The sequence below is a fragment of the Alligator mississippiensis genome, chromosome 4 (genome assembly GCF_030867095.1).
Source record: "Alligator mississippiensis isolate rAllMis1 chromosome 4, rAllMis1, whole genome shotgun sequence".
Classification (NCBI taxonomy): Eukaryota; Metazoa; Chordata; order Crocodylia; family Alligatoridae; genus Alligator; species Alligator mississippiensis.
In genome coordinates, this window is record NC_081827.1 from 90,200,605 (window position 1) to 90,223,941 (window position 23,337).

A 23,337-nucleotide genomic window follows, 5' to 3' on the forward strand; every position below is an offset into this window, starting at 1 on the left:
TGGGCAGTAGAATTTGGGTAGGTGGATAGACTGTCCCATGAAGCGGGATGAGGGGCTGGGAGTGGTGCATCTTGGGATACTGGAAGACCATACTTTGCTTGTAATATCCCTGTGGAGCAATCTGGCAATAGTTGAACAAATGTTACTTAATATGCTCTAGAGATACTCCTCACATGAAAGGTCATAACTTTTCTACAATACAATCACATTTACCACATGTTTTACTGCTTGAATGCATGGACATTCATGGTTTAACTGCATTTAATACATACTAAGTGTATCATGTGGCATGGCCCTAAGTTGAATGAGGTAAATCATACCTCTGAGCTGTTATTTTAGACTGTCTGCAGACACAAGAAGACAGAAACTCATCCGTCTTCATTATTCATGTTTCTAAAGGCAGACTTCATGCCTATGAGTCTATAAAATATCAAATAGGTTGCAGCAAATTCCACACTTTCTGATGTAAGGAGTGAATTGGATCTTAATTATGTCACTGATACTGTTTTAGGTACTGTTGCTTCTGTATGGTGGGTCTAGGTACTTCTTCCAGTTCTACCCCGCTTGGTTTACATATCTATACTTGCATTTGATATTCTGTACACTACAATGAACGTTTATCAGAACAGAAAAGGAAGACAGAACATTTAGGTGATTAAACTTTTAGACAAATATATTGCTTTCAGTGCATGACATGCATTGGGGTAAAATTGTATAGCTTTTGAACCAAATGAAAGTTGCCAAGCAATATGTTCTTCAAAGCTTACTCTGCTGTGTGTATGCCTCACCCATGACTAATAAGGGGAAGGGTAGATTTATGCTCCTTGCATAGGACGAATGAATAAGCTTGGTGTATCACACCTACATGAGTTTTCACTTGCTTCACAACTGAAGAAGTACAAATAACCAGTAACATTTGTACAATTTCTGACCCAAATTCCAGATTTTTTCAAGCAGATTTTGGATTCCTTAGTCTCTCTGGGTAAAATTCACTTGTCTGCCCCCCACAAAACCTATGTATTTCTAACATACCTGCCTCTCCCCACCCACTTGATGTAGGGTAAAGATGGGACACAAGTGGCTCACAAACCTCACGTGCAGCCATCAGTATAGGAGTGAATCTCACCTAGAGTGAGCAGTATATAAGCTGAGACCTCTCATCCTCCTCCAGAATTTCCCTGGCTTCATTCTCCTAGCTGGTTAGGGCTGGAGGAGACAGCAGCTGACAAACCACAGAAAGTCCAGAGGAAAATGAATGTACCTCAACTCTTAGGGTCTTTTGCCCTAATCTACCAAATCAAGGAACTCTTGTCCATGGCAATCACTTGTGGAACAAAAGAAGGGTCATAAAGTTAGATAGGCCAAGCTAATACGTTGGGACTATTCACTATAAAGGAGATTGTCTTTCTTCCCACTCATCTCCCACACTTCTTGAATCTGTTAGCAAACACCTCAGGAGTATGGAGGTATTAGGGAAAGGACCCCCTCTTCCCTGTGAAGTAGGGATGCAAGTAAACTTATCACCAGGTCTCCAAAGGGAAAATGATACTGTCCAGCATTGTATCATCATTCAAGTCCAAGTTAGCTCCTGTTACTGATGGTCCCTCCCATAGGTTCTCTTCAGATATGGTGGGCCTTACCTCTAAGTTTCTGTTCCAAAATGGCACTAGAGCACTGGAGATGACTTGTGGCTTCTGTAGACCTTTCTCTCCAGTGGTCCCAGCTAGTAGGTATTGAAGTGACCCAGTCTTTTATGAACTGTCACCTCATTTCTCTTTAGAGGCTCTGCTAATGCTCTGCAGGAAGATTACCACATTTCTGACCCCTTTTCTTCCTATGAACAATCCTGAAACACTCCCTGCTAACTACATCAACCTTACTCTCTGGAGAACTGAACAGAAGCTCAGGCATGGGAATTAGTCAGATACTCACTTTATTTAATTCCTCCAAGTTGAAGTTTCCTGCAGATAAGAGTCAAGGTCAGTGTGATGGGTTTTAAAGTAGATTCAGCAGTAGTCTGTTCTGGGAAGGGAAGTTCCCTACCCATTGAGGGCAGTGTGGTCTTTACCATAGTGTCAATGTGGGTAATTAGCATCCAGGTCTGAGCACCAGGTTAAACGAGCCCAGGTATGAGCACCACACTAAAAAGCCATACTTGAGTTATCATGTCCTGACTGGTGCTGTTGTACTCATCCATGTGAATCACTAAGGCTAAAAACGGGTAACCAGTTTGATTTGCATCAGAGCATTTTGTGCCATGTCAAATCCAGACCTTACAGACATCAAAGCTTAATGTCTCAGCTTAAATACCTGTATATTATTCAAATTAAAACTTTTCTGTGGAGCAATTGCAGCTAATTCAAGTTAATTGCTATTTAAACCTAGTGTGTAAACAGCTCTGCCACATCTGTTTTGCTGCGAGTCATATCCCAGCCAAATCAGGGCTGCATTAAACCGGTTGTCTGTTTTTAGCCTGAGACTTTCCATGGTTCTCAGGTAAAATAAAGTGAAGTGCTCTATGATTCTTTCTCAGCAAAATGTGTAAGAACGTATCTCTCCTTCAGACAACACAGGAAAATTTGGAGAAAGCCCTGGACAACTCAGCAGTCAAACAGTTCAGTCTGCATCTTCACTGCAAGGTGAAAGGGTTGCCAGCCCTAGTGAAAGCTTTATGCAGGTCCCAAAAGAGTCAGTTGGTACTGTTGAAAGCAACACTGGACTTGGGTGAGGGTTTTCTGTAATGGCAGAAGATAATCTTAAAGAAATTATCTGCCCATTGAGACAGGGGGTCTGATTCACTCGTCAGGTAGTGGAACCTGGGCTGTAGCTCTGGTGAGGGAAAGTGTGGCATGAGGAGAGCCAGAGCACAGAGCAGCTCAAGCCTTGTGAAATGCTCACTCTTTGGAGGCATCTGGAGTTGGCTATCTCAACTTAAAAATTGAAAACAAAATGTTTTTGTCTTCCCCACTGCTACCCCCTAAATTTTTCTTTCCCTGCCAACAACATTTTATGTTAAGCCAAATTTTAAAAAATGAACTATTTCCCCAATTCTTTTATGCAGCAGAATAAACCTAGGTTATACAAGGCCCTCAAGTCCACAAAGGAATTAACCATGTGTTTAATTTTTGAGCTCATGAGTTGCTACATGAAAGTTCATGGAATATTACTCACATGATTAAAATCTACAGCTTTTACTGGGGTGTGAGGTTTCATACACTAAATCTCTGCTCTGGAGGAGGTTACAGTGGGTAACTTCACATCTGCAGGTCTCTTGAGGAGTGCAGAAGTGGGGCTTAGCTTTTGCACCTCACCAGATCTGCAATGCAAGGTGGGAAACTATTTCAATTGGCTGTCTTAGCCATAGAGCTCTTAAGGTGGTGCATAACACCAACACAACCTTTTTTTCTGTGGCTTTGTGTAGACTTATGTGGCAAAATTAGGCTTTTTATGTGGCAGCTATAAAAGATGGAAAATACGCTGCCAGTTCAATGGCAATATGATTTGCATTGTTCAGGAGACATTCATGGAAGTTATGAAGTAGCTGGACAAATACAGAACAGACAGTGCATAGTTAAAGACAACACAGCATCTTTTAACTCTGTTCTCTTGCATGTAAAACACATTAATGCACCATAGTTATGGCGCATGAAATTTAGAACTTGGATACCTAAATACCGGCAGTAACTGGCGCTACTGTGCAGTAGCACTGGTGCATGGGTTTTTACAGATGCTAACTGTGCAACAGCCTAATACTACTGTGCAGTAGCGTTTTAGCATGGGTTTAGCTGCTGTGCACAGTGTTATTAAGCTACTGTGCAGTTAGTGTCTCGTGTAGATGCACCCAGTCTTCCTTAGATGAGCATCATGTCCCTCCTGTTATGTATTATTTGTCAAAAAGGATTATATAATAGAATGGAATTGTATTTTCTTCTGCACTGCTTCTCTGGTGAGACAGATTACTGTAAATAAATTGAAATATGTACTGTCTTCTGTTTAAATGTAGTCTTTCTACTTGAGATTAGATGCACTTTGCGCAAAGCTTTCTATTATTGCTGAATATAGTGTATGCTAATTAATTGCAAGCACACACTACAGTCAGAGCCCAGGTTTACAATTAACTCTGAATTTTCAAACTCTGTGCCTTAAATGTGGTGATCTCTGTGCATCATTATAAATGGTCAGCTACTGAAATGTATGAGAATTTCTTATCCATCCACGTACATGCAGTGAGTTACAGCACAAGATGTATGCCCAAGCTGGGACACTGCTTTTTTAAAATTTTAATGAGATCCTCAAAACATGTTATGCTTAAAGAAAATTGTTTCAATAGTTTTAAGGCTCTGAAGATTTTAAATCATCGGGTTTTGAAACACATTTGTTGTTTTTCATCCTTTCTTTTGCTTTCTTTTCTTTCCCTCTATTTCTGTCCCTCTCTTTCTCTCCCTCAGCCCAAGCTTAGAACACTGATAAAGCTATGATGTTCTTTATCTTTGGCTCAGTCTCACAGGATCCTCTCTTCCATGGGTCTGCAAGGATGAATGGCAGTACAAACTAGTAATGGGGCTTTTCAGGATTAATGGGAGTAAAAATATGTTTTTGTCAGGAACTTAAGCAGATATGACACAAGGAATATGCTGAGTAAGGCTCGAGTCATCTCTGTCAGTGAAGGGAGATGCAGCTGAGGTGCAATCATGGGAGAATGATGGGGGCGTTTATCATTTGAAATAGAGGGGCAAGTTTCTGAAGTAGTGGCACTATTCCTAACTTACAGCTTTCTTTTTTCTCTAGCCTCACTATCCTGGCACATCACAGATGCTGGTTACTATTTTCTGGTCCTTTTTCTTCTCTTAGTCTTTACTTGGTATTAACCATTTGGAGACTTCTGCTACATTTGGCCACCTATATGTTCATTTGTTTAGCAGTTTGAAAAATGATTGATCTGAGGAAGGGCACTTGAAGCTTGAAAGCTTGTCTAAAATCTCTAACAATTATGCACTTGATCCAATAAAATATATCATGCTCCCCCCTAAAAAAGGTCCTTGCTTTTTGCAATCTGGAAAGTGCCAAACTTCTGCGAGTTATGCAATCACATTAATAATAATAAAAATAATATTGATACAAAGTTTGTCCGGTTTCCTACTTCAGAATAAGAATAACTAAATGGAGACAGAAGCTAAGTGTATTTGTATTTATTACATATATAGCTCCATAAACTTGCATGGTACTTAGCAGTCAAATAAAAGACAATGGCCCTTCCTTCATGAGTTTACAGTCTGAGAGAGAAAAACTACCTCGTACAACTCTAGAGGCTATGAACTCTAAAATGTAAGAGCTATATGGAAATGATCTTTGGAGTTATTGGAATGCTTTGATTAGTCACAAATGCAAATTTGAAATTCCATCTATTTTTTACTAAAGTAGATTGTAAAGGTTCAGGGCAGGGATTGAGTCTCCCTGCGTGTTAGAGAACCTATTTAATATCAGTCTGGACTCCATTTGGAGCCTTTTGATGCGACCATTTAATCCAAGGGATATGTCTGTGCCTTAGTGGCAGAGATCTTAGTTGTGCAACTAAGGGAATAAGCCCCACTTGCCCATTCTGCGCATATCAATCTTGGATATTGTTGCACTTAGAAAGCAGGTTTTTAAACCTAATGCTCCAAGAATTGACAGAATACCCAGTTGATCAATACCAAAAAGGCTTTAATAACAGTACCACAAGCAAGCTACAAAACTAAATGACAAAAAAAAGACTCTTTTCCAATATAAGATGAGCTATTAGTCTTTGATTGTCTTAGCTGCAAAGAGATCTTTACCCAATGCAGGCAGGAAGCGGTTCTTGTACAGCCTCACAGTGTGGATCCTTTGCTTATCAGCTGGGTGGCAGAATGGCTTCTTGGTCTTTCCTGGACTGCACACACTTTGCTGGCAGTTCTGTCTTGCTTTATAAGGCTTAATTGTATAGCTTCAAAGCATTTTTCCTTGATAGTTGGCTGATTAAAGTTGAAACAAAAAAGGGAGGAAAAGGGTGACCATCATATTGCAACTATTAAATTGCCTGACTCCTGTTTTTGGATTTGTCTAGATTTGAAAACTTGTGTTTCTTGCAGCCCCCTGCAATTAGAGGTTAATTGCAGGTGATGAGCCTTGAGTGGTCCAACAGGATGCTTAGAGGTGTTACCAGACCTGTCTTCGGGTATTTGTTTATCAATGGGGCAAATTTGCAATAGCTCATACTGGTGATAGTCTATTTACAGAACTCCAGACATAAATTGAATGGTTGAGACATTTATAACACCTTAGACATTGGTTGCCTGTTTGGAGAAATGTTAGCATGTCACATACAGGACTGCTTTCCTGTATTCAATGCACCTTTTACAGGTTTTGCTTGAAATGTATATTTAGTCTTTTGTCTTCTTTAGTTGCTACTTCAATTGAAATGTATGTGTAGTTACCTTGCCTTCACTGGCTCAGCTTTTCCTTTGGCTTTCTTAGCTTGGAAATACATATGTGACGAGCATGTCAGGACTCTGTTAACAATTGTAGCCATCACTTTTATGGTGTGGGTCTGGTATTGGGTACTGCAAGCACTCCACTGTCTCAATGCCTAATGGGCTGCAAGCCATTAGCGGAGTTTGGCAATCAGGACTCGTAGTAGAGATGATAGCTTTTATTAGACCAACAAGATTTTTGCAAAAAAATGTCTTTTATTGCAAGATTTCGGGCACAAACACCCTTCATCAGGCATTGGAGAAAAGATTGTAAAAGTTGTCCTGGGTAGAAATTAGTGGAGTTTGATTTTCTTGTGGCAGCCTTGTTACCACAATCCAGTCTTGCCCCAGCCATTGTCTTGCATTTTTGTGCAAGAGACACTGTTCAAGCTTTCACAGTTTTCATATGCAGCAGATATAAGGTTGTGAGGATAACCCAAAGGTGCCCCAAGGCACCACTCAGGCACATACTGGAAATACAGGTTTTGAGCGTGGTGCCAGCAGTGCCCCATGGAACCTTCCAGCTTCCCTTCTGGGGTTGATGCACACAAAGTGGATGAGTGTAGCTTATTCCTTTGGTGGAAGTACTGAGCTCTTTGATGCTGCCATGTGGACACATTGTCAGAATTGACCAATATTTCACACTTGGTGCCCATTATTCAGTGTCCATATGAAGATCTGCCTGCAGAAGAAACATGTCAATTTTATTGACCCCCTACTCCACTATAAGATACCACTAACATGTACAGAACTCCATTGGCTTTCCTTTCCAGAGAGGGCAATTTCTCTCCCCATCCCTGAAATGTGTGCAACCCTCCCCTCCCCTTTCCTTAAACCCCCCCAACTTTCTTTTGATTTAGTGATTTTTTTTTTTAACTAACTCTCTTCTGTGCAGTTGCATTAAATTTCATACCTCATTGTTATCCGTGGTCACCCCTCTATCCTTTTTAGCAGTAGCAAGTTCTGGTGTTCTCTCTTCCATTGATCATCTGTTTCTGTTCATATCTTTTAAGCTTTTTACCTAAACATTTTCCAGATGGCATATCACTTTGTTGTTTGCTTGCCTGGGACTACTTTGAAACACTTCTTTTTGCCTGTTCCACTTTAATGTGAAATTGTCCACAAGATACAGAGTGTCAGGTAGCATTTGATACTTGGGATGGTGGTTCATAGAGTGAATGATCTACATGCACTGCACATGCATGCACACAAATAAAAGCTATGAAAACTATATTTTAACTCATATGTGAGTGTGGGTGGATCTAGAATTTGTGCAGATGGTCTGGTGTATCATCACATTTAAAACAACACATGTTTTTCTCCAGTTAAAATTAAACTAGAAGCTGTGCTAATATGCTAGGGGGGTAGGGCTATATTAGTTAGTTTAAAATTGAAGCAAAAACAAATATAACTTCACTGGAATAAGTTAAAAGCACTTTACAGGACTGTGAAGTAGGAGCTTCATTACCAGGAGCAGTGCACAGACACAGAGGAAGAAAGGCTAGCTTGATTGGTGGAACGGCAAGACCATTAAAAAGGAGAGGGTCATTAACACTGGTGGAATGAAGAGTTTAGAAGGGATCAGGTAGATTACAATGATCTATGAAGTCAGCTGACTCCCTCACTGTTGCCTGACTAGAAATGCTTCTGCTACTGCTAGGCAGTTGGTTTTAAACTTTGAGTGGAGCAGGAATCAAAGAGGGGATGCAAGTGCACCAGTGCTTGCACCCCTGTATGTGGGCACTCACTGAATTACAACAGTTAGGCCTATAGTGATCCTATCCCATAAGCACTACCTTTATTAGTACGCAAAGGGACTTCTGCTTGGTCAAGAGGCTCAGTGATCCCAAGATGGGGATAGTTTCCTATTGCTGAAGAGATCTGATGGCACCTAAGTACATGGCTGTGATAGGGCTTTATAGCTCTGATGTATACACACTGATAACACTTTATAGGCCTGATATGTATGGAGTTATATGATGGGTGAAAAGGCTCCAATATGCTGGAGACATGGTGTCCTAGTTGGCAAAGAGACCGTGTAGTTCTGGTGCATATTTGGTTTGCTTGCAGTAACAGGACTTTGCCATTGTAGTATGTCTAAGGGTCTGGCCAGGGAAGAGGCTGCTTAGCCCTGACAAAGCTGTAGCAATCATGCAGTGAAGGGGCTACGTGGTCCCAGTGAATACCTGGTGATCTGGTTGTTAATGAAGCCATATGCCTGAGATACCATCCAGTTGGAGAACAGTTTGTATAGCCCTGCTGTTTTTAAGCAATCTGTTTGGTACAGAAACAGCCAGCCGAGAACTGATATGGGTATCACAGTCCAGTTGGTGAAGAGGCTGTACAGTCCCACTGTGCATTCCTCTGGCAATAATTATATGTGATGGAGGCCTCTTCCACCAATGGATCACTGCTTTCATCTCATTCATTTTACAAGGACAGCTATTTTTAAATGTGCTATTTTTGATCTTCCTCTTTTTCTTTTGACTTCTGCACTGTTCCTAGTGTGTCTGTTCCTTTTCCTCACCTGGCAGTGTCGCTATTTCATCTGTAGATGTTCTTGCATCTTTGGCTCTTTCTAAGGGGAGTCTAGCTTCTCCCCACATCTTATGGGGGGGTTTAATCTAATTTTTCACCAATTCTGTTAAGAGTCAGAAAGATTAGCATGGATAACTCTCTTGAGAGTCATCAAGGGCTGTGTGTGGAAGAAGGCACTATGCAAAATAAGACTTGAGAATTTGAAAAGCCAGAGGGTATTTGTTAATAAGATAGACTAGAAGGCTGAGGAAATGGGATGCATTTTCAGGATCTCTTAAAGCTATAGGTTAGATTTAGCATTGTGTCCTCACAGTGTCATTTATACCCAAAGCAATGTATGTCTTCAGTGTAAATAACGGAAGTCAAGAGACTAGTGTTTGACCACTGGGAGTCCTTGGTTTGAATTCTGTTCTGGAGTCAAGTAATGGAATGGTTGATGAGGCTGTTGAATCTTCAGTGTACAGGGTATTGGTCTTTACTGAGAAGATGAAGAGTGATATCTTGCAAGCATGAACAGAGGGAGCAGAAATATCAGATGGAAAAAAATGAGGAACTGGGAGTTGGTAGCCTCATGAAATAAACTCAGAATTCTGTCCTGGGAAGAAAAGTGCTTGCAATGTATAAGTTGGGTGTCTACCTTGAGGTGATGAGAATAAGTGAGAAATGAAACTTGAGAAGTCTCTGTAAGAAGGAACTGTCAATAAGTAAGGAATGAGAAACACTGGCTTTTAGGCCTGTGCTATACACAGGCTTCGTTACTGTTAAATAATTTAGGTTAAAGTGTGATTTTCTTTAAGACTAACTATGCTGGTATAATCCAGTGTGCAGACACTATTATAGCAATAAAAATATGACTCATGGGTTGGATTTGGCCCATGGAACCATTCCATCTGGCCTACTGGTAGTCCATCAGGCTACCAGAATTTGTGGGCCATAATCTGTCACAGAATTGAGGGTCCCTGGACCCCAATGAATATGGCCCTTGAGGGGCAGCCCCATAGACCTGCATTGCAGCCTGAATGCAGCACCATGCTGCTGCATGCTCCCAGATCCAGATCCACTGCTACCTGTGTGTGGCTTTATGCTGCCACACATCCCCAGACACATACTGCTGCCTGAATGTATTTCCTTGATGCTGCCTGGCCCTGGGCCCACTGTGGTTGCTTTTAGCCCTTCAGGATGAATTTGACATCCTTGGTTTAGATAAAGATGTGTGTATGTGTAGTTGTGTGTACAAGACTTAAAAGAAAATGAATACAGCCAAAGCCTTGATGACAATAACGGTGATTATGATGGTAATTTATATTCCAAAAAAAAGTTAGGTGCTTTCTGAATACAGATCAAGCTCTGAAGTTTCAGCTCTGAAGACCTAGTCAGCTAGACAAGACATAGGTTAAAGAGTAGGTTTGGAGTTTTGTTGTAGCCATGATGGTTCAGGAAACATTAAACTGCAAGGCTTTTTTGTGATAACTTTTCTGGACCAACTGCATAGTTGGGAGAGCTATTGGACAAGCTTTCAGGCGTCAGGTGCCCTTCCTCACATCTATTAGGAACTACCAACATATAAATGGGGGGTACCTTGGAGATGCAAGGCAAGACCGCTGACCTGATTTAAAAAGAAAATAGTGTCTTTGAAAACAGTGTAACTGGAGTTTTAGAAAAAAAATTAAGGTATAAGCAGACTGTGTCAGGATCCTCCTATAGGAGATCAGGGCAGCATCAACCCAAGATGTTTGCGCAAGGCAGAGAGGTTATGCTACAAGCATTCACATGCATTCAGGCTTTGCTTTCTTGTTTGGAAAAGGCTGGCCTGAATCTCAGCAAACAGCTGTTGGTAGTTTAGCTTCCTAAAAGAGTTTTCAGTAAGGATTCGAACTCTTGTGGAACAGTTGACAAAACTGTGGCAAGAAGCAGAAGTGCTGAAGCCAGAGAACCTGTCTCAGAGCAATGCAGAGAGGAAGTTCAGGGATTGCCACTAAGAAAGGTATCCCCCCTAGATGGACTGGCATTTCACATGTGTGCACTTAAATGTTACCATGACACAGCTGTGTCAGCTGGGGGAGTGATTTTTCTTCCCCCATTCCACTGACAGAGCTCTGCCAACAAAGGATGTAGTAAAGATGCAGTTATACTGGCAAAAAAATCCCTGTGGTAGCAATTACTCTGTTGAGCAAACTGGTTGAAACTATGCTGGCAAGTTCTTTTTACTGTAGACAATGCCTATACCAGGCAGACAAACATGTGCAGATGTACTTTTCGCAGGGAACAATTTCATGATAGACAATGTACTTTTTTGTAGGGGATAAAAAAGAATCTCATCATATTAATTGTGGCCAATTAGAGTTAACCCCCACCCCCTTATCCCTGCCAATCACAGCTGCCTGAATGGAAAGAAACCCTATCACCTGTTTCATTGTGCAGATTGATATTCAAACATCCGAGAACAATGCTGCCTTGTGCACGGCACGGTTCCAAATTGCTAATGAGACTGCACTGCCAGACAAGTCACTTAACCTGCTGCTGCTGAAGGCTTTCATAGGGGGAGATGGGGAGAGCAGAAAAGAGACTCTCAGCTCTGAATGTGCTGGCAGCCCCTATCTTAGCAGTGGCTCTCCTTTTTCAGAGCTCCACCTCAGAGAGCATACCCTCCCAAAGCCACTCTTAGGTTGTAATTTGTTGCCTCTCAATTTTGTGGAGGGAGGGAGGAAGGAGGAATTGAGAGTGGAGTAGCTCTTGGGCTTCTATGTGTGTAAAGACAACAATACACATGCAGTCACAGTTGCACAGAAACGCTTTGTAAAAGAGCATTCATACAGTCCTGCATCTACACAGAGCACTACAGGGCCTCCCTGTCGTGAAACAGGCACACAGGCAAGCAGAGAAACATACACTCACAGTAGTGGATCCGGTGGGGGTGCAATGATGTGACTGCATCGCTCCCCCCTTTTAGGCCATGCTGCAGGACAGCAGCTGGGAACTTCTTTCAAAGTCCTGAAGTAGGTAAGATTTCCACATCTCTCACCATCTCCTCTCTGCCCCTCCGTGCTCTGCAGCACACCCCCTTGCCTCTCATTCCCCTGCTTCCCTACTGCCAATGCCCCCATTGCCCCTGCTGACTTGGGGCAGGGGAGCTCCAGAACCTTTCCTGCCCTGCTCCAGCTGAGTTGCGTAGGGAGTCAGGCTGAACAGGGAATGGCAGCAGTGGTGACAGCGGGTAGTTTTCCCTCCCTCCCAGTTGCCCTGAGTGTTCCCTGCCAGCATGGGAGTGGGTGTAAGGATAGGGAAACCTACTTGCCACCACAGTTGTCCCTAGCCAAGCCTGGCTCCCTGCTCAGCAGCTCCCTGCAGCCTTGGTAGGAGCAGGACAGTGATGGTGGCAGGTGGGGCTCACTGTGCCCATAGGTGTAAATAGGGAGAGGGGAAATGGGATGGCAAGGAAGGAAAGGTACTGTGGAGCATGGAGGGGAAGAGGGGGGGCTAAGAGTGAGGGGGGGGGGGATTCTTACATGCTTCTGGGCCTCAAAAAAAGTCCATAGCTGCTATTCCCATGGCACACTTTGCCTATCCTGGTTGGGGGAATAGGTTGGAAGCAAGGGTGCATCCACTCCTGCAGGGCTAGACACTGCCCTCACATCCCCCACTTCTAAAAGTCCTAGGCCTCCCTATATGCATCAGCACTGTCACCACACACCCGTGCTATCTGCTCCCTGTGACTCTCCATTGTCACAGATTCTCCTTCCATTTGTGCTACTGCTGTATCATCTTTCCTTTTCTTACCTATAAGGAGGCAAGAGCAACTCTTGCTGTTATTATTCGGTCCACACTGTTTTTTGGAGGTATCAAGGGGAATTGTACAGAGGTCTGTAGTCCTGGGTGTAGAGGGACAGTGACTCAGGGCCTCTGTAGCTCAGGAGCTTAAGATGAAATGATAGGAAATCTTTAGGAGCTTGGGATTTAGATGCTGACCCTGTGCATAAATGCCCATGTTTAATTTCTAGATCTATATTGACTGAGGCCCAGCAGAGACCCTCTCCACGTAATGCTTCTCCCATAGCATCTTATATATGCCCCATCTTATATTGTCTACTCCTAGGGTAGGACAGCAACATACTTTGCCTCTCCTCCTTGTGGGGTGACATCTTCTAAGCTAGTTGCAGAGATAGGCACAACCCAGATCTTCCTTTGCTGGGGTCTCTTGCAGCACTGCCATGCCTTTTTGGATTTCCCAGGGAGGTCCAAGAGATGAGATCCCTTATCCCGGTGCTTTCCTAGGCCAGCAGGAGGTGCGTACTTTCCCTAGGTAGGCAGTGCTAGTACTTTCTGTGGGATCAAGCAACCTTTCCGCTCCTTCACTGCATGCCACATCATGGGGCAATGGGATCAGAAATATTCTGATTGATCCTACTGCTTCTGGCTCTGCCCCAGACCTAGGGATGTTGGTTGTGATGCTGTTCTCCAAGCCCAAGCTAAAAGGGAGGAACTGACTGACTAACTAACTTGTGATACAGGATATCATTTCCTTTAATAGTGAGGACTTTTCTCCCTTCCCAAGCCTTTTCCTTCTCTCTTGGGTCCTATGGACTGGTGAGTGGCAGTTGGGCATCGATTCCCTTTAGTGTTATGAACACAAAGCCAGGAGTCGGGGAATGAATATTTATGTGTGTTCCTGTCAAGCTTTAGAGCCAAGGATCTTTGCTTTTGGGTATCGTATGGATCCTTGCATATAATTTCATATCTTGCTCTCCACAGGACTGCAGTGGGAGACTTACTCTAAGGTGCATATGGAGATTTGTCTTTGATTGAATGGTGAGAGTGGAGGGGGAGAAGGAGGAGCTCACAAGAAAATACCTGGATGTAAATAAATTTTCTTGCAGGCATTCTTACTGGGTCCATTTTCTGGGGTCAACCTTTTATAGCCAGAGGGAATGATAGTTTCCGTCACTTAGGAACTTTTTTTTTTTTTAACTTGAGAGACGAATTGAGAAAAGAGATAAGAGACTGATGTGCGGCTGTTGCTAATGTGGCTGTTCATGTGTGGTGGGGTGCTCTGGAAGATTCAGGGATCAGTGTCCTGTTCTACAGCACATTATGTGGTAATAGATGTGACTATTCCTCTTAGGTCCAACCACCAGCTGTAGAAGTGGCAAAAGCTGCAACTGCTGCACTGGGGAAGGGCTGCAGTCCAGTGTTGCCCAAAGGCAGAGCTTTACAGAGTAACCCCCCTGCACACACTTGGGTGGTCTCTCCCTTCTCTTTTGCCACGTGACTCTATGGGAAAGCCTGCGGGGAACAATTAGCCAAGACTCCAGCCAGTAGGAACAACCATAGAAGCAACCAAGGCAGAGATCTTGGATGTTCAGAGAACTTTCTGCCAGAGCTGTAGTGAGCAAATTGAGCCCCTCGTGGGGGAGGGATGGGGGGGAGGGAGCATAGGGCAAGAGTGTGCTGACCATCATAGATGGGGGAGGAGGTGGGTTAGGGGAAGGGAAGTCTTATCTGCATGTGCTATTGCTGCCCCTGCTGTAGCGCCATCAATCAGCTCCAGCATCAGTAGCCCCATGGCCGGGCTTCCTGGGCATTGATCCTACTGACTTTTTTGCACCCCACCTTTCTCATGCATACATATTGGGTTCAGGGCTGTGCCTGCTCTAGCAGAAGCCCCCAGGGGGAAGCACCATTGCACTTGCTCCATGCCATCCAGATGCGCTCCATGCCATCCAGCACTGTTCTGCCCACCTTCTGTGGCTGACCAGGGGCAGTACAAGACTCTCCTGGCTGTGGTAGATTCTCAGCTGGGTTGGGGGATTCTGGACCCCCTCAGTCAGTGTCCAGGGCTGGTGCCCTGCTTGCCCTGCCCTGGTTATGCTACTGCTTTCTGAAGCATTTGACTGCATTTCTGTGTTCTGTGCTGACTGCCTGTTTACTCCAATCCTCTCCCCCTTCCTCTCCCTCACAGTCTCTCCACCCCAGCTTCACTCCCCCACTGCCCCTCTTACCCCCTCCTTTCCTACCTTGAACCCTTCTCCTTCCCTCTAGTGCCTCCTTTTCCTTTCCTTTTTTTCCCCATTCAGTTTATCCTCAAGTGAAATCCTCCTCCCACTGCCCATCCATGAAAAGACCATGAGACTAATGTGCCCATTCACTGCCATAACATTGTTCATTCTGCTTCAGTGTCTCTCTGGGGGTCGAGGAGCTTATTTATTAAGATTGCAAGTTTTGGGAGGTAGGAAGCACCCAATGGTTCTGTGTTTGAAGTGCCTCACATAGTCAGCCCTATGCTTGGTTGGTCCTAATCAGTGTGATGAATAATAATAGCTTTAACATGCTGCAGTGATTTTATTCTATCAAAATTTACTCTCATTACAATTTTTGATAGTTATGAGCTTGTCTTCTCCCTTTGGGAGAGGGTTAAGTTTCTGGAGAGGCACCTTATTGCCTGTTTATATCTTGAGAACTTCTTTAAGTGCAGGCCTGTATTTTGGGAAATCGCGCTGACGTTTTCCATCCTTTTAGGAGCAATGGTGCATGCACGTCTTCTTATTCTCTCTCTGTCTCATACACATACACACACGACCTGGTCAAACTCATCCTAACTAGGGAGATGATTCCCTAACTCATCCAGGACAGGGGATGGATACACACAAATAGCTGTGAAATGATGTTAACACACCCAGCAGATTGAACAGATATGCTTGCTATGGAACTAATTTATTCTACACAGCACAGGGCAGTGTACACATTACTGGATCTGGTATATTGTGTACACACAGCATAAGTGGTACATGTGTAAACACTTATGTGCAGCCAGTCTGTCCTCTCAATAATATCTGGTCACTTCACCCATTAGACCAAGATCTGATGTTGCCCCTTGTAAGTCTCACTAAGCATGGTCAAAAGATGAATTAGCAGGGAGCACCATGCAAAATAACACTCTGCACAACCAGGGGACAGATTTTTCTATCTACCAGACTGACCACTGCATATTTTTTTTCTTTACTACTTATTCAGTTCCTGGCTTGCAGTTTTCTGTGCTTCTTCCCATCTGCCTGTTCTGTGGGTTTTAAGAAGTCTTGATAATCAGCAGTGCTAAATTTTACTGCTCATAAAACCCCAGAAAGCACTGATTGTGACTTGAGTTAAGCAAGTGGCATATAAAATCTTACAGCCTTACGGTCATGGGGGAGTTTTATGATGATTGTATTTCTTGGGAGCAGCAAAGGACTTGGAGGATTACTTCTTCCATCTTTGTTTCAGGCATCAGTTGCCATTAGAAACAAGCAAAGCTCTAATAGGGTTTAGACTCTGAGTCAAGAGAAACACCCAAAAGTTAGAAAACAAAATCTCAGTTTGCTAATTTGAGTATGAGGGGTTGTGAGAAGACTGTTTCTTCATGAGAAGACTGTTTCTCCATCAGACAGAACCAGGTAGCCCAGTGTCTGTTCCAAAGCTGAAAAATAGATTTAAAAAAATACAGTAATGCTGGCAGAGTAAGTCTTCTTTATAATTTCTGAAAAACCTTTTCTTACATGTGTTCCAAACCCACCCATTAGGCTATTTTGTAAAAGATTTAAAAAAATATTATTTTTCATTCGTGAAGCTGATTTTTTTTTTTTTTTTTGGGGGGGGGGGGGGGGTCATTCAGACTCCTTAGTGAACTTTTGTATAAACTGTGTATTGTTAGTGAAACTATATTGGTTGGTTTCGGTCTCTGATTTCTTAACCAGAGGCTATTGTGTTTGAAAGCATCCTTTCATATAATTTTAAATAAGATGGTAGCTAATTTCTGTGTCCCAACAAAACTTTCTCCTGTTCAACAAAATTGATTATTTAATGAAAACTACTATTTATTGGTGAAAGTCCTGAGAAGTTTTCTTTTTCTTTCCTTCCAGTTCCAGAAACCTAATGACTTCTCACCCCCTTTCCGCTTTGGGACAGTTCCCAATGGCAGCACAGAAAGGAACATTCGCAACAACTACCCTGAAATGCATAGCTACATGGTGAAGTTCAATCAGAGGGGGGTAGGGGATGCACTGTTATCACTGAAAACTGGGTAAGGCTGCCATCTTCTACATTTGTCCACAATGTAAGCTTGGTTTCTTGTCTTGAGTGTCTGAGAATTTTCTGTTGGGCTTCAGTGACTATTCTCTGTGATTTTCGAAGTGCCCAAAATATCACAAACACTACAACAGTTACTGAGGCAATTTTGTTTTGATGCTATTCACAATTCTTTTTTTGATAATTTTCTGTTAATATCTATACAAGTGATTTTGTTTGATTTTGTTTGTTTACAGGAATATTTTTGGAGAGAGCGAACCTCATGTGAATATTTATTTGCATACATGTTAGTACGAGCAATCTTGCTGGTACAAGCTGTTATGTATGAGGAGACGCCTATGCCTTTGCAGAGCCAGTACTTTCAGTACTTTGTGGCCAAAGTTTGTCCCAGAAATGTTTGCACATTCCTCCTGATACTGTTTTGATTCCTTTTTTATTCCATGAAAGATTAAGTCAGTTAGGGAGCCTAAATGTCACAGGCCGGTGAAGCAACAATGAAGATCATATAGGCAATGACATAGTCAAAGTAATTTGTTTGTGAATAACCCAGAGGCTAAAATACCTTTGCATAAAGTGCCTGTCAAAATGTTTTTGAATCATGAATATATATATATATATATATATATATATATATATATATATGAAATCAGAGTTTTTTCACAGATCTTTGGGAAGCAGAAAGGGAAAAACTCACTGAAAATACTGTCTGCTTTTAGCCCTTTGCCCCATTCTAACAGCTACCAGGATGTCCTCTATGAGCAGACAGAAACCCTGCTGTTTTTCCTAAGTCCCTATCCTCTGTGGATAAGGACAGCCCCTTCCATGTCAAACATCAGATTGATTTTTCAGAAACTCAGCATTACAGGGGGTGGTGCGGGCATTAAGGTGAAGGGGTGACAGCCCAGAAATCACAAGTTCGAGGCCATAACAGAATTGCTCGTGGTTTGGCCCTTTCAGATTCCAACAATTTTGCAAATTCTGCTAAATACCTTGTCACAAGGACACCGAAAAAGAAAGGAACCCCTGTGGGGAAAAACAAGATCTTTGCTCCTTGTGTCTCACTCTGGGTTGCAGAAGCACTGCACTCTCTGATAAGGTTCATTCTGAAGTACGAAAGGATGTTCAGCCAATTTAATTACTAGATTGACTGAATATTTCTAACCCATTTGCCTGAGTCAGAGGAGCGTAGCCCATTACAAATGACTGTACAATTACTGGATGCCATCCTGGGAATGAACGTGTGCCAGGGTAGTCGTCATCCAGGAAATAAATATGCTCTGTCCTGGAAATATATAGATGAGAGAGATGTCATCCTAGAAATATATACCAGGTAGAAGTCAACACTGACTTATACTAACTTTGGGATAGACCACACCCTAGGAATAAACTTGAACTGAATGGTTAAGATACTACCTTGGAAACATACATGCACTCCCATAGGGGTTAGAATCATGAAAAAGTAGAGCTGGGAGGGACCTCAGGAGATCATCTAGTCCAACCACCTGCTCAAGACAGGATTGAATGGGTGGGTGGGTATGGTGGTGAAAAGGTTGGAAGATGAAAGTTCTTCATTTCATATTTAGCAGAAAGTTTTACTCTCTTGCAATCTCTGGTTATTTGGAAGATGTAAACCATAGAATCATAGAGAATTAGGGCTGGAGGGGACCTCCAGAGGTCATCAGAGGCAGGATCATCCCTATCCAAACCAATTTATACAAATCCATAATCTAAACTCTCTGTAAAACTGTCATCAACCCTGACACACCACAAGACATGACACCCTAACCTGCCACCAATAAAGCATATTTCCTTGAGTTGGTGTTTCTTTCCCAAATAATCTATATTTACTGGGAGGAAGGAAAGGCTACCTAACCTCTCCAAACCACATCCACCAGTGTCATCTAGTCACAGTGCCAACATTAGTGGTTCTCTAAATGAATCTGGAATAAGTTTCTCAGGGCATCTGTACTCTGCATATACAACACCCCAGAAGTGTAACATAGATGTTTTTAGAGTAGCCTGGGCATGTGCTATTTAGTACACCCGAGACAAAATGCTTTAGGCATATCCCAGTGCCACTCGAAGGATGGCTACATTAAATATTTTCAAAGTGTAGCGTGTGCCAAATGGCCGTGCCATGCTTCACCACTGCACTCCCTAGCACAGTTCAAAGGTGGTGTAGACATAGCCTCATAGATTCATAGACGTTAAGGTCGGAAGGGACCTCAGTAGGTCATTGAGTCCGACCCCATGCCATGGGCAGGAAAGAGTGCTGCGGGGTCAGATGACCATAGCTAGGTGCTTGTCCAGTCTCCGACCAGCCTCAGTGCTCTACAAGCAGGGTATGATAATACCCATCTTCATGGTTAAGACATAAATCGATCAATGACCTGATCAATTGTTATCATTAAAGATCTGCTGGGACTTTTTTAATAGGGGTGTTAAACTCAGTATTTTAAGCTAGCTAAATCATGCCAGCCATTTCAACTGGAAATGATCTTTTTGCCTTACTTCAAATCCTAATTTTTTTTATAGCATCCATGTATTTTCTAGAGCATTTCAGGATCCTTTATGATGAAAGGTTCTATAAACATGTAAGATGACTATAGATGTTCTTTTATATTCCTCTTTATTCATCCTTGACCCTGCAATAGGTTTTTGTTTTATTTCTTCTTCCACATCACCTCAGTGGAGACCATGTTGGAAGTCAGGAAAACAGAGATAGGTCGTTACCTAATCTCCTCCATGTTGAAAATTAAGATTCAAGGCTCAGATTTTAGTTGCTCTTAGTGAAGTTTCAGAATGCAGTATACATTATTCGATCTGGACTGGTTCTTCTCATCCATAGCTAGCAAACCACATTTTTTGCAACGAAAGGGAATTACTATGTATTGTGATTTGAACTTGCATAGAATCTTTTTTTTACTGCATACCCTCTTTTTTTCTTACACCTATACAGGAAGTTGGATGCCTTCATTTATGACGCAGCAGTGCTAAACTACATGGCTGGCAGAGACGAGGGCTGTAAACTGGTAACAATTGGAAGTGGGAAGGTGTTTGCCTCCACAGGCTATGGCATTGCCATCCAAAAGGACTCTGGCTGGAAGCGCCAGGTTGACCTTGCCATCCTTCAGCTTTTTGGTGATGGTAAGTGATCTGAACAAAAAGATTGGGTTTCCTTGATCTTGCTAGATCCTATCTGTGTGGAATTTGCTGCTCTCGTCCCTACCCTACTGTTTTAGACTTGGTTGATAATGGGAGATTAATAAAAACAGGTTACCAATGAAAAGATAGATAGAGCCACATGAGCAGAAATATAAACAGTTTCAAAGATTTGATAAAAAATAAGCATCAGATCAGGAGTGTATTTTAAGCTTATCTGAATATCTTCCTTTCAGAAGTCTTGTGAAAGCAGGTTTTCCCTTGTGAATTAGTAGTACTTCCAGGTTGCTGGCCATAATCAAAGACACTAGTAAAAATGGACTTTGCAAGAATTATTCCATTAGGAATTCAGTAGTAAATTTTGAAGAGCTCTTCAGCACTTACTGGATTCAAACTACTTTGCCCTCATCCTTATTAGGTATTACTTAAAAAAAATATGGTACATTGTCGATGGGATGAGAGCTTCACTCTGGGAAGAATTTTCTACTGTTTCCCCCTTCCTTCCCCATACCACTCCTTTCAGGACACTTCTATTGGAAAAATAAAATTCTTATCTTATTGTGTAAATGAATAGATTTCTTAAATCAGAAATAAAAGTACAGGAAAATAAATACAGGAAGATTATTAGAACTGATATATTTTAGCAAAGAATTAACTACCATCTGAAAGCTTATTCTGAAAAGTATAAACCCCCCACAATGTATCTGACTGTGCAATGTAATACCACATGAACATAAGATCTCATGTCTGATCCTGAAAAGTACGACTAACCTCCAGTTTCTCCTAAATCTGAAAAGTATTCCCAGAATTCAGTTTTTGAAGGTTTGCATAGATTATGAGCATACTGTAATAGGGATAAATGTGCAGTACAGGCAAGCTAGGAAAGCTCTATTGTTACTTGGTATATGTTGTTGATAATTCGAGCTGATCAAAAATAGAAATTTGAAATTTTGACAAAATTGAAAAATATTTTAATAAATATAATATGGAAATATTTTAATAAGTGATTTTTTTAGCTAGTCAAAAACCAGTTACGGAATTGTGTGGAAAATTTAAAATGTGAAATGTCAGTGAATTTAAACCTGAGCAAGGATATTTTCATTGAGAAAAATAATATGTTTTTAAACATCTGTAGTAATGGCTGTTTTCTCCCTCCACTGATCTGATATCCACAGTGAAAAGTTTCAGAAGAAAGGTCTCTACTGACATGGAATGGAATTTCCTTAACAGTTCTTTTAGAAGTTTGGTAGTTTGGCAGGTGTGTGTTATAATGCAGCCTTTCATTCTAGCATCTAGTTATGGCAGAGTCTTGTCCTTTTATTTCTCCTCCAACAAATCACTACATCTCTTACTATTATGAACACTGCATCCTGCCAGAAGTGCTAGGCAAGGAGCTATATGGACAGAACTCCACCATGGTCAGACTGCAGTTATAAAACCAGAGCTCAGACAGTAGAAAAGACTTGAGGCCAACTTCTATTCCAGTTTGCTACTGCTTGGAGTTTATAATTAGCACAGAACCACCTCAACTTTATCTTTTGTCTTTCTAGGAGAAATGGAGGAGTTGGAAGCTCTTTGGCTCACTGGCATTTGTCATAATGAAAAGAATGAGGTAATGAGCAGCCAACTTGACATAGACAATATGGCAGGGGTCTTCTACATGCTGGGGGCAGCCATGGCTCTCAGCCTCATCACCTTCATCTGTGAGCATCTCTTCTACTGGCAATTCCGTCACTGCTTCATGGGTGTCTGCTCTGGCAAGCCTGGTATGGTCTTCTCTATCAGCAGGGTGAGTGTCTTCAGATGATGCAAAGGAACCATGGGGAAGTTAAGTCATCTGGTTATAGAAGTTAAAAAATAGGAAGTCCTACTAGATTATTTTGACTGTCTCAATTATGCACATCCAACGTAATATATATCCATTGCTTTGTCTATTTTAAATATTACAAGGGTTTCCACCACTTTCCTTAAGAAGTCTGCATTTTCCTCAGAGTATTTAATAAATTCTGGTCTCATTTGGAACCAATAATGGTGGAACAGTTGGGGAAATAAAAGACAAGGTAAAAAAAAAAAAAAAATGTGTGTTATTTTTCTAACCCTCCAAAATGTCCTTAAAGAATGTTGATTTCCTGGAGGAAATTTAGGGCAGTTCTTGATTCTTCTACCTGAACCAATTTTCCTTTGGCTCTAGTCAATAATTTTAGAAGCAATGGAGAAGTCTGTTGTTGCTCTGTGTGTTGGAGCTTTATAGATAAACTTGTGGCAGATCAGCACTGGCTTGTGGTCGTTGTGGACACTTATGTTTCTAACCAAAAATCATGTTGTGAACCGTACAAAAAGTCCCTCCCAAAAGGAGAATCACTTGTCTTCAGCACACACCTAATGCAAAATCTGCCTTCATGGCAAACATTTACATATGAGGTAGCTTTTTCAGTGAATCATTTCTGTGTGATCCCTTTGCTACTGATGTAGACATCTGTGTCCCACTTTCTTGCTTCTCCTCCTGCCCCATCCTGCAAAGAGCTCATAATTCTGTGTTTCTGACATCACTGCCCACTGCTTTGGAATTTAGGGCGTCAAAGAATGGTTGTTTGAGACATACATTGTATTGTACCACACTGTTTGGGGGATATTAGATAGTTCAGCTGAGTCTGGGTAAAAAGTCTCTATTATGTCATATGTTAGCTGTTCTAGTTTGATCCCAAGTTAGGAATCAGGAACTGAATGTGTCAGTTGATTGTTAATATTAAATAGATTATTAAAATACTATAAATTCTTTCATATCTAGATTACCTTCAAATCTGGGCCAGGTTGGTGGTATGCCTGAGAGTCTTTAACCATCTACTTGTTGAGGGATCTATGTGAAATGACTTGTTGACCAGTCCCTTTTATAAAGTATTGGTGTCACCTTGCAACTGGCACAAAATGATGGCCTCAATTTGGGAGGTCAAGGAGTGAATAATGTAGACTGAGCTACTTCTTCACCCTAAATGTAATCTTTCTACATCATGGTTAAGAAGCACTGGTTCAGGAAACATGGAAAGATGTTGCACTGTCTGTTTTAGGCTTGCACAGGGACTTTCCAGGAATG

At 41.9% G+C, this 23,337-nt stretch overlaps 1 protein-coding gene across 1 annotated transcript in view; it reads left to right on the forward strand.

Annotated features, from left to right (window-relative positions):
• The window catches only part of LOC102574919 (glutamate receptor ionotropic, NMDA 2B), a 42,199-nt gene that overhangs the window by 15,841 nt on the left and 3,021 nt on the right, over positions 1 to 23,337 (forward strand). The window contains exons 6-8 of the mRNA XM_006269786.3: positions 16,919 to 17,079; positions 20,044 to 20,231; positions 21,797 to 22,035. Of these exons, the coding sequence (XP_006269848.2) occupies positions 16,919 to 17,079; positions 20,044 to 20,231; positions 21,797 to 22,035 (588 nt within the window). The remainder of the gene's footprint in view (positions 1 to 16,918; positions 17,080 to 20,043; positions 20,232 to 21,796; positions 22,036 to 23,337) is intronic.